Raw genomic sequence first — 12,420 nt, forward strand, 5'->3', positions numbered from 1 at the left:
CCCTCGTACTCGCGCTCGTACGTCCTCTTTCTTATCGGCGTAGTAACCAAACCAAACCAAACCAATCTCCCCCTTCTTCTCCGCTTCACAACAAAAAGATTTAGAGAGAGAAACTCTCTCTCTCTTCTCTTCTCTTCTCTTCAACCACTTTCTCTTTCTGGAACCGTCCATGCCTCCACCGGATACACAACGTACAAAACTCACAACTGATTTCGTAGAAACATACACAACAAAGATGATGATAAAGTGCTCAACCACTTAAACTCAGACGCAATTTCCCTCGAAAATAAGAAAGAAATAACAAAAAAGAAAGTTAAAACGCGCATGGCGTCGCCGTTGGACGGAGGAGGAGTGGCGGTGCTCCCGAATTCCGTCAACAAGGTTGACTCCTCCTCGGCTCTCAATGGCGGCTTGAAGTGCTCCAAACCGGAGTCGCCAATTTTGATTTTCTTGTTCTTTCACAAAGCGATTCGGAATGAGCTTGACGCGCTGCACCGATTGGCCGTCGCATTCGCCACCGGCAACCGCTCCGACATTAAGCCGCTCTCCGGCCGCTACCATTTCCTCAGCTCCATGTACAGGCACCACTGCAATGCTGAAGACGAGGTGCTAATCTTCCTTCACCTTTACGTTTTCGGACTTGTTAAATCGTGTAACCTAATTTCCCGTTGTGAGAAAAATGGCGTAGAGAGTGGAGATTTCATAGCTGGTTGCATTTTCAATGACGAAACGAAATGACACTCTTGTTTCTTCTGTCGGTCATTTCCTCTTGTTAAATTTTGGTCAAACTTTGATACTCCCTAACTAGCTTGAATATAGATTTTGCTTTTACAGAATAAATTGATTTGCAGGCTATGCATGTTTCTTAATCTTCTTTACTCTTCTGTTATTGTTCGTACCAAGAGATGATAAAATAGAAAAGGAAAACTGTATTATATAGCATTTTTGCTTGGGGGCAGAAGCTAAGTTCAGTTGCGGAGGAAGAAAAATAAGTATTGAAGCGGAAGATATCATTTCCTTAATTGCAGCGGCGTTTTCTGATCTTTTTGTTTATTCTCATTTTTTAATCTACGCGTTTGTGCACATGTCGTGGTTATACTGTGTATTGTGCATAAAAAAAACGAAGTAAAAACCTCCCTGTTTGTGACATTGTCACTAAATATCCACAATAAAACTGATTGAATGCTATGTAGCAGAAAAAGAAAAAGACCAGATTGAATGCTAATGCTGATGCTCATTCATTACTAAACCGAGCTTTTATAAGCTTGTAAGTTAATGTGGTTAGCTAACAGCTTCTGGTGCATAAAGTTATTTCATTTTCTCCTACTAGATATGAAGTGATCTTTTACTGTCAGTCCTTCAATGCATTTCTTGTAATAAATTGTTTAGATGGGAAAGCTTTGTTTCAAAATTTAAATTATCAGAGCTTCCTATAGGTTTCTTGATTAGTTTGATGACTGCTTTTTCTTTTGTAATATTAAGGCTATATGCTTTTGGCTGTGCTTCTTTCATACTTTCTCGAAAGCAGTATTTTCATAATTTGGCTTTATCACTCCTTCAGCTATGTTTTGATCATTCTGAGGGAAATATATTCTGGGATGTAGGTGATTTTTCCAGCTCTAGATATACGTGTGAAGAATGTAGCACAGACATATTCTCTCGAGCACAAGGGTGAAAGCAACCTTTTTGATCATCTATTTGAGCTTTTAAATTCTTCCATCAATAATGTTGAAAGTTTTCCAAAAGAGTTGGCATCCTGCACAGGAGCTTTGCAGACGTCAGTTAGTCAACACATGGCGAAGGAAGAGGAGCAGGTAAAAGTTTATTTAATAGCTCTTACCTTGTATCCCACTTGGACTCATGCAATGAGATAAATATCATGTGATGATATTTCCTCTCTAAAAGATAGAATTATTATTATTGCTTAACAGAAATTCATAAAGACGAAGAGAATATAATTACAAAGAGTTTGGAGAGTAAAGAATCCTTCATATTGCAAAAAACAATTGCTAATATTAACTATTGGAAGTGCCAGAGAGGCTATTATACGTTGCAACCGTATAACTATAAAAACTATATTAATTTTTTATGTTTACTAATTGATTTATCATTCATGCTTTGCTTACTTGATGGGTTAAGTATTCTTGTGGAGTACTTTTAATGCAACCATATGGGCTTTGTCTAGTGATTCAACTAGAGAAGTAATCATTAGTATGTCCTAGAATGACCAATTAAGTCGATTAGGGTTTTTTATGCTAGAAGTTATTGTTTTATCTAAATTGTAAATTATTATTGAAGCATGCAACGTGGTATTTAATGTTTTCCTATGTTATCAATACTTGCTATATTGAACTTTTGAAGCCATTGCTTTTTGCCATTTCCCCCCATCCATCAAAGTCTAAAGAAGGAATCTTGATAGTTAAATTGTTCAGGATCATAAGATTGCATCAGTTGTTGAGGATATAATGAATGGATAGTTAGATGTTGCGAAATGTTTGTTGAACATTATTGGATTATACAAGTAACCCTAATTAATAAAACAAAAGCTTTTTGTTTAATTTATCATAGAAGAAACTTTATTATAAACATGAATGGAAGAGTATATAAAATGATCTGGCATTCTAAGAACCAGTGCCTCAGGCATACTTTTTGTGGATGATACTGTCCTGGTTGATGAGTTTCATTTACATAGAAAGGCTTTGGAACTGAAGAGTTTTTCCTGGCACAAGATAGGAGTAAGGTAGAGTTATGGTTAACAAGTTCAACAAGACTGGGGTTAGCAGTGTGCTGGAGGTTAAAACTTGGATCACATCTTACCATGAATTTGTGCTGGTTAGGTATTTTGGATTCTTCGTACAAAGTGATGGGGATATTGAAATGAAATGTATGGTAAATCTTTGTGAAATTTATATAAATTTCAATTTTAGCAAAAAGAGAGTAGAAAAAAATATGAAACTTTGATTTATATAAAAACTTTTAGTGGGACTTCTTTTGAACTAGTTTTGACTTGAAAAGCCCTCGAATAAGAACTAGTTTGTTACAATTGAGTGCCAAACAAACACATAATATGTCTGAACTGGTCTTATTGTATCTAGTTATCTTATCTGTTTTTTGGTAGTTGGCAAACACCTCCTTTATTGAGCTCGAAAAACAAATCAAAATGCAGCCTTCCAATTTGTCCTGATTATCATAGTGGTCATTCTAACGAGAGTACAAGACTCTTTGCTGATCTTTATAAAGATGCCTAGAAGGCAAGTCAATCTTTTATATGGATTGGTGGAAATTTATCTTTATGATAGCTAAAGAAGGAAGAAAAGGGGCCTGTTTGTATAAGTTTTTTTATTTTTATTTAAAAAAACACTTTTTTTTAGTAAAATAAGCAGTTTTCTGTTTTTTTGATGTATTTGTCAAGACTATTTTTCTTAAAAAAAGTTTTCTGCTTTTTTTAAGAAGTAAATCCTATCTGCTTCTTAAATAAACATTTTTTTTATAATCATTTTTTTAAATTTAAAGAAATTGGCCCAAAAGCTGCCTACTTTTTTTTTCAGGATGGGGTGAGGGGGGAGGAAATTGAGATATTATTTGAAAGAACAAAAATAATTACAAGTAGGGGTAGCATATGACACCTCTATAAGTCACTAAAAATAAAAAAATTCTTCCCACTTAACAATGCACATCCAGATCCTTTTATGATCCCTGTTAGACAATATTGTACATCAGATCCAGAATTCCAGATCACTGAATTAATTATGATTCTTGTAAGAAGATTATCATAGATGATCTTAATCGACATGTCAATTTTGGGTTATATACTTTGATCTGGTTTTGTGTCCACTTTAACTTTTTATGTCCTTTGGATCTTATCTGTAACACTTGACTTACAGATCTTATCATGAGATTTAATAATTTCTAGGACACTTATGGCTTACGAAGGATTTCTTTTCTCCTTTTCTGCTCTTATGAAAAATTATCCAAAACATTCAACTATTTCTGTTCCCAGCCAAACAAGATAACTTCTTTGGACTTACCTTGCTTTTTGACATGGCCTTGGGAGGTGGGGGTGGGGGTTGTCTTATTAAATAGTCTGCCAAATGAAAATGATAGCTGCATGCAATTTTTGTGCTCAGGGTGCCATTGCCCCACTTGCATTAAACATATTCAAATCAGCGTTTTAAATCCTGGATTGCGGCATGTAGTGGCCTGCCCTAAACACAATGTTGTGGGATAGCAGATAGCAGCTAGTAGATAGCCGCTATTGGATTTTTTTTATATAGTTTACATCATGTATACTATATACCTATAAGTTCTCAAAAATGATAAAAATTAATGACATTCATAATTATCAATAAAAAGTCGTAGATGTCTTTAAAAAAACATACAAGTTTCCTAGATAGAAATCATCAGTCACCATCTAAATCCAAGTCTACTTTTTATCATTTTCACTTTTTTACTACTATCATTAATGTGATATTAGTAAATATATTATTATTGCTACACTTATCACCTTTGGAAGTTTCTTTTGAAATTGAGTATTTCAAATATCACGTTAATCAATCACACATTGTTTCTTGAAAAGTTATTATTATTATTATTGTTATTATCAACTTATTAATTGTTTTATGGGTACTGAATATTACCTTATTACTTTATCTATAATTTTGTTTACTGTTAAAATTTCAGCCTTGTAAGGAAATGAGTACTTTGTATAAAAATTCCTGCTAAAAAATTGAACTCAAGAAAGCATTACAAATCCGATTGCATTTAGAATTTATGACATGGAGTAAATTGTTTATTATTGTGACGGGTTAATGGTTTAACATGTACATGGAAGCTTTTCTTTTATGATGTAATTTCCTGTGATTAATTAATGGGGTTCATATGTACTGAGGAGCTTTTTTATTAATGGGTTGGTATCCTAGCTAGGTAACATATAATCAAGTTCCACTGCTAGTTCTCTTTAAGGAAGTTTGTACAATACTGAAATCTGTTTATAAGCTGGTGTCCCAAAGGAGGATTCTTGGAGTATCATTTTGTTATGGCCAATTTAAATGGATGCATAATCTTATTTGCTCAGGGATGTTTCTGACTTTTTTTGTTTGTCGAGTGATATCAGGTATTTCCTCTGCTTATTGAGAAGTTTTCTCTTGAGGAACAGGCATCCTTAGTGTGGCAGTTTCTTTGCAGTATTCCTGTGAATATGATGGCTGAATTTCTACCGTGGCTTTCAGCATCTATATCACCTGATGAATCTCAGGATTTGCGAAATTGCTTAATCAAGATAGTGCCAGAGGAAAAACTCCTTCAAAAGGTGTGGTTTTCAAATGCTAACAGAGCATTGTTGTTTCCTTTTCTTTGTTAATGTTTTTTTATGTGTTGAATATGATGATGCTATTTATTGTTAGCTGACCGCCAATAAGGAGATTCTACATTAGGAAGAATGAGAGTTTAGGGAATTAGAGGCTTAAACTTCTATTAATAGAAATAACAGAAACTGTCATTTATAGTAATAACTGTTTGTACAGATAGTTATAAGGAAGTTAGGGAGAGTAATTGGGGGGTGTCAATTGTTTTTGAGAAAAAAGAGAGAAGAGGCCAGGTCTCTCAAATCTTTATTTCACAAATACATGTGTTCTTCATCTCTGTTCTGTATGCATTGGCACTATTGCAGAGATTGATTGTTTTGCAATGAAGATTACTCATCTGTCTCATATTCTGGTCTTGTTCTATTATTTATATTCATTTGATTTGATAATTGATATGTAACCGTAATATATCTTAATCTTATATTCTTGCTTATTGAAGGTTGTTTTCACCTGGATGGAAGGAAGAAGTAGCATTAACACAGTTGAAACTTGTGCAGATCATTCTCAAGTTCAATGTAGTTCTAGGGCATTAACCCATCAGCTTGAGAAAGTAAACTGTGCTTGTGAATCCACAACAACTGGAAAAAGGAAACATTCTGGATCTATGATAGATGTTTCTGATACCACTGGAACACATCCTATAGATGAAATATTGCTCTGGCATAGTGCAATAAAAAAAGAGTTAAGTGAGATAGCAGTGGAGACTAGAAAGATACAGCACTCTGAAGATTTTACTAATCTATCTGCTTTTAACGAAAGATTTCAATTCATAGCTGAAGTTTGCATATTTCACAGGTATCACCTTAATTTAGTTTGATCAATATTTGTCTATTGGAAGTATCACATCTCTCTTCTATTACCAATTGCATACTTAATTTATCATAAGACATACCTTGTTATCTGAAATGCTGACTATTTATTTTTATAAATGCAGTATTGCTGAGGACAAGGTTATTTTTCCAGCAGTAGATGGAGAATTTTCTTTCTTTCAGGAGCATGCTGAAGAAGAAAGCCAATTTAATGACTTTCGGCATTTGATTGAAAGTATTCAAAGTGAAGGAGCATCATCTAATTCAGATGTTGAATTTTATTCCAAGTTATGCATACATGCTGATCATATAATGGAAACCATACAGAGGCATTTCCATAATGAAGAAGTTCAGGTGAGCCTTCATTGCTCATGTGATAATCTTTTTAAGTGACTAGTGTGAGATAAGAGAGTGTTATGCAAATGCAATGCTAATTGCTACAAGAGTAATTAATTTCTTGCTGGGATTTGAATGTCATATATGCAGAAGTTGATAAATGTGGTAATTGTTTTATCTATTTAGTTAATTAACTCGGGAAGTTCTTTGTAAGGAATTTGCAACTAAGCTCTGTTTTAATCTATTAGTGTTCTGAATTCCTCTCATCTATAGGTTCTTCCACTTGCAAGAAAGCACTTTAGCTTTAGAAGGCAATGTGAACTTTTGTATCAAAGCTTATGCATGATGCCTCTGAAATTGATTGAGCGTGTCCTGCCATGGTTGGTAGGATCTTTAACTGAAGATGAAGCAAAGACGTTTCAGAGAAATATGCAGTTGGCAGGTTCTATGTCTCTTCAAACCTCCTTGCCTTAAAGAAATTATATCTCCGAGAATTTTATTTATGTGTAATCTATATTTGACAACTTAATATGTTTCAGCTCCAGCAACAGATTCTGCTCTTGTCACACTCTTCTGTGGATGGGCTTGCAAGGCTCGTAATGAAGGTCTGTGTTTGTCTTCAAGTGCATCAGGTTGCTGTCCTGCTCAAAGACTTTCTGATATTGAAGAAAATATTGTTCGGCCATCCTGTGCTTGTGCATCTGCATTATCTAATAGACATTGCTCGGTATTAGCTGAATCAGGTGGGAACAAAAGATCAGTCAAGCGCAACATATTGGAGTCGCACAAAAATGAAGATCTACCTGAAACTTCAGAGACTGAAAATATTCAGAAACAATGTTGTAGTGCACGGTCTTGTTGTGTGCCAGGTTTAGGAGTAAGTAGTAACAATTTAGGGCTGAGTTCTCTTTCTACAGCCAAGTCCTTACGGTCCTTGTCTTTCTGCTCTTCTGCCCCATCTCTTAATTCCAGTCTTTTCATATGGGAAACAGAGAGCAGCTCATGCAATGTTGGATCTACACAAAGACCAATTGATACCATATTTAAATTCCATAAAGCTATACGCAAAGACTTGGAGTATCTAGATGTTGAATCTGGAAAGCTGAGTGATGGTGATGAGACAATTCTTCGGCAATTTAATGGAAGATTTCGTCTTTTGTGGGGTTTGTATAGAGCTCATAGTAATGCTGAAGATGATATAGTATTTCCAGCTTTAGAATCCAAAGAGGCACTTCATAATGTGAGTCATTCGTACATGCTGGACCATAAGCAGGAAGAACAATTGTTTGAAGATATTTCCTGTGTTCTTTCAGAGTTTTCTGTCCTTCATGAAGCCTTGCAGATGACGCATATGTCCGACAATTTAAGTGAAAGTAATTTTGGAACCTCTGATGCCAATACTAGTGATGTTATCAAAAAATATAATGAACTTGCTACTAAGCTTCAGGGGATGTGCAAATCTATAAGAGTGACCCTGGATCAGCATCTTTTTAGAGAAGAATGCGAACTGTGGCCATTGTTTGGCAGACATTTCACTGTGGAAGAACAAGACAAGATAGTGGGTCGGATAATTGGAACAACAGGTGCTGAAGTTCTCCAATCAATGTTACCATGGGTAACGTCTGCACTTACTCAGGATGAACAGAACAAAATGATGGATATATGGAAGCAGGCAACTAAGAACACTATGTTCAACGAATGGCTTAGTGAATGCTGGAAAGAGAGTCGAGTGTCTACAGCACAGACAGAAACGTCAGATCACAGCACTTCTCGGAGAGGTATGTAATAAGATTTTAGATTCTTTCATCTTTTGTGGAAATTGTGGGATTGAATATTTAATAATATAGTGTGTTATTGTTCTTTCCTAGGTGCTGAATATCAAGAAAGCTTGGACCACAATGATCAGATGTTCAAGCCAGGTTGGAAAGACATATTTCGGATGAATCAGAATGAACTTGAGTCAGAGATCCGCAAGGTATATCGAGACTCAACTCTTGATCCAAGGAGAAAAGCATATCTTGTGCAGAATCTACTGACAAGGTTGGTTCCAGTGATCATACTTTTGGTGTTATTTAATAGGGACAAAAATTGCTGTATATTTGTTTGATAGCACTTTAGTCTATTGTCATCAAGCTTCAATTGTTGATTAATTATTTTTGTCTTTTACTAGTCGATGGATAGCTGCCCAGCAGAAATCACCTAAAGCTTTATCTGAAGGATCATCTAACAGTGTAGAAATAGAAGGACTCTCACCATCATTTCAGGACCCAGAGGAACATGTATTTGGGTGTGAGCACTATAAGAGAAATTGCAAGCTTCGGGCTGCATGTTGTGGCAAGTTATTTACTTGCAGATTTTGTCATGACAATGTCAGTGATCACTCTATGGATAGGTAAATTTCTCATGGGATTTCTTATGTCTTATATTTTATAATAGTATTTACTTCTAATCATCTGTTTGATCATTACAGAAAAGCAACATCAGAAATGATGTGTATGCGCTGCCTGAATATACAGCCAATAGGGCCCATATGCATGACACCTTCATGTAATGGGTTTTCAATGGCAAAGTACTATTGCAATATATGCAAATTTTTTGATGATGAAAGGTATCTTTTAGTTCTTCAGAGTCTAAAAAATTTGGTATTAAAATTTCTATTACCTGTTGAAGCTTGAGGCATACATATTTATACTTCTGAAAACAATCTATAGTTAAAAAAATTTAGTTTGTGTATATGAATGTTTTAGCAAGAAATAGATCTAGTTGATTATAGTTTAGTCTTTCAACTTTTTGGTTAATTCTATTTTCCTTTGTAACTTTTATTCCATCAAACTTTGCATCATTCATTTTCAGGAATGTATATCATTGCCCATTTTGCAATTTATGCCGTGTTGGACGAGGGCTTGGGATTGATTATTTTCATTGCATGAAATGCAATTGTTGCCTGGGGATTAAATCAGCATCTCATAAGTGCCTGGAGAAAGGTTTAGAAATGAACTGCCCAATTTGTTGTGATGACCTGTTCACTTCAAGTGCCACAGTCAGAGCTCTACCTTGCGGCCACTATATGCATTCTGCTTGCTTCCAGGTCTATTTCACACCTATTTTAGGTTTTAGGTTTTAATTCCCTACCCAAACCGGGGGTACCCTATTCTCAAGGGTTGTGGATTCAATCTTATATTTTGTTAAATTATGTTAGGCATACACTTGTAACCACTACACATGTCCAATCTGCAGCAAGTCATTGGGAGATATGGCGGTAAGATGATTTTCTTTCATTAAATCTTTCCTTTGCACTCAACTAAGACTTTATTCTCCACCTTTATAATTCTCCATAAAAAAGAACAAAATACTTATAGATTCACAAAAATCTGCAAAGGAAAACTAAACAGGGCCATTAGTTTAATAATGCTCTACTATCTTTCTAACATGTACTTGAGAGTTGAGTCCTCAAGTTGAAGCAAAATAAAAGATGTTAACAATTAGCATTTGTTCATATAATTTAGTTAAATGTAAAGCTTGATATTGCTTAGTTTGGAAAAATTAAAACTTGAAAAGTATATGTCTATTGATCTTTAACAAATTTATGCGTATGAAGTTGCAGTTTTTAAATTAGGAATTTAAGATATCTAAAGATTGTAAGAAGAAATGCATTCCTTTGATAAAGAAATTCATTGAAAAGATGAGGGATATAATTAGAATATTCATGTCAAATAAATTGAAATGCTTGAAGAGGTACCCGACATACTATTCTTAGTTTTTTCTCTATCTACCCAGGTTTACTTTGGTATGCTTGATGCCCTATTGGCTGCTGAGGAGCTTCCTGAAGAGTACAAGGACCGCTGTCAGGTGAGTACTTTTGTGTCTCTTACATGACACTCTTCACTTCATTCCTTTCGAAAGCTAATGTGGATTTTATGAAAGAGAGCATTTTGACATTTTAGTTGGCCAGCAAAGAATTTTTAAGATCAATGTCTGTTAAGCCAGTTTTGTAATGGCATTGCAGGACATACTCTGCCATGACTGTAATCGGAAGGGCACTTCACGCTTCCACTGGTTGTATCACAAATGTGGATTTTGTGGCTCTTACAATACCCGGGTTATCAAGTGTGAGACGTCAAACTCCAGCTGCTCTTAGTGTGCTTCTTTTGTCGGGAGGTAGACAGAGTTTGTAAATACTTGTATAGCAAATTAGGAATCCAAATTTTTCCATGAATAGGAGCCCCCTTATCTTTTCGTCTTATACTTGAACAGATGCTCCTAATCAGTCTTATAGCAATTATGTACAGATCAACTTTCTATTAATGCAACATATATTGTTGCAGCTCCTATTCGTTTCTTTCTTCTGATCGTTAACTTCATTTAAGTTCACTGACTTTGCTGCGATCACACTGAGCAATTTATCTCCAAATTTCCTAGCTACTGGCACTGGCTAGACGTATATGTTGGCTAACAAGTGCACAACTGATTGAACTGAAAAATAGCTGAAAGCCTGAAGTCCTGAACATAGTTCTTGAATCATAGGAAGAGGATAGGAAAAATATAGTATGTATATATTTTTGTACCTTGCTTGGATACCATGATATACCATGCGCATCTTGCAGGTTCTGTGAAATAATTTCACATTCACGCAATGTAAAAAGGAACGAATTACAAGTTCTTTTAAATCAGGAGATTGTAGTTGTAGCAGTAACCTTGAGAAGTTCCTCTATGGCATGTTCCTCAAGGTTTAGACCAGCAATTCTGTCCAATTTCCATAGTATAATTGTCAGAATGTTCCATTTTATTTTATAGCCTATCAGCTACGTTCAAGAGATTTAAATAAGTTTGGGAGCAGCAGTAACATAAACAATGACAACCCACCTCCGAAACCAAAAAAGGAACTAGTCTAACAACTCATTAACAAATGAAGTTTAGTTTTCATTAAAAAAAATGCAGTTTGGTTTTTTATTATTTCCATTTATTCTATTTCTTTCTTTTCTATTTCCTTTCACTCTATTTTTTTTATTTATTTCTTTCCTTTCTACTTCCATATTTACATTCACTCTATTTTTTATTTATTTTTTCTTTCTTTCCTACAAAACGCACTCTAAAAATGTTATTCCAATTTTAAACAAACTTCTAAACATCATAATTGAATTTCAATAACGAACCTCAATGTCATGCTTAATTTAATGGGTCATGTGAAAAATAATTAATGCATTTTTTGGTGCTCAATCAACAAGAAAACAACAGCACGGTGATCTATGCATTTTGTGCAAGGTTCTTGTACAATCTGTCTCCGAAGTCTAACAGCTGAGCTAGAGCATTTCTCTGTGCAAGGTTCTTATATAATCTCTCTCCGAAGTCGGTTTATCAGTAAAATTTATATTCTTATACCTAAGAATAAAAACACTGCCCACCTTTTCTTCATCTTTAGGGCAATGAAATAGAGTCCCACAAGGAAGAATAATTAAGTTTAAGTATTTTTATCGTAAGAGTAAAAAGGTGAGCGAGGTTAGAAGAGGTGTTCTTTGAGCTTGGGATGAAATAAAAATGAGAGGAGATGATGGAGGCCAAGTCTGGCAATGAGGAGCAAGGACTGGCCTCCTTCACTCTTTGATTATCAAACAGAAACTTGATATAAGCCGTGTAAGAAACAACAGTGGGGTGACACCTCTTGGATTTCATTTGCTCCCACATTTGCAATAGATAAGATTTTATTATTTATTGAATGGGTCAGATAGTTAGCCACAACATTTTGTACACATACATTTTGTAATACCCCAACTATATACTTTTGTAATCTGTTGCAACACAACTTATATAAAAAATCAAGTACAACAGCACCGCATGCATAGGTGCTACAATCGGCAAAGTCTCGTAAAAACTAGATATATCTCAACAAGACTTTTCTACTTGACTTGTCAACA

General features: G+C 34.9%; 1 protein-coding gene across 1 annotated transcript; it reads left to right on the forward strand.

The window, feature by feature from the left end:
• Positions 1 to 10,855, forward strand: LOC114413653 (zinc finger protein BRUTUS-like). Its single transcript, XM_028378153.1, has 14 exons — positions 1 to 606; positions 1,605 to 1,814; positions 5,114 to 5,308; positions 5,803 to 6,158; positions 6,298 to 6,526; positions 6,782 to 6,950; positions 7,048 to 8,286; positions 8,377 to 8,548; positions 8,679 to 8,900; positions 8,979 to 9,116; positions 9,362 to 9,596; positions 9,708 to 9,767; positions 10,286 to 10,357; positions 10,515 to 10,855. The coding sequence occupies exons 1-14, from the start codon at positions 325 to 327 to the stop codon at positions 10,644 to 10,646; spliced, it is 3,711 nt and encodes a 1,236-aa protein (XP_028233954.1). The 5' UTR covers positions 1 to 324; the 3' UTR covers positions 10,647 to 10,855.
• Positions 10,856 to 12,420: the final 1,565 nt, after the last annotated feature.

Source organism: Glycine soja, chromosome 5 (genome assembly GCF_004193775.1).
Source record: "Glycine soja cultivar W05 chromosome 5, ASM419377v2, whole genome shotgun sequence".
In the NCBI taxonomy this organism is placed as follows: domain Eukaryota; kingdom Viridiplantae; phylum Streptophyta; class Magnoliopsida; order Fabales; family Fabaceae; genus Glycine; species Glycine soja.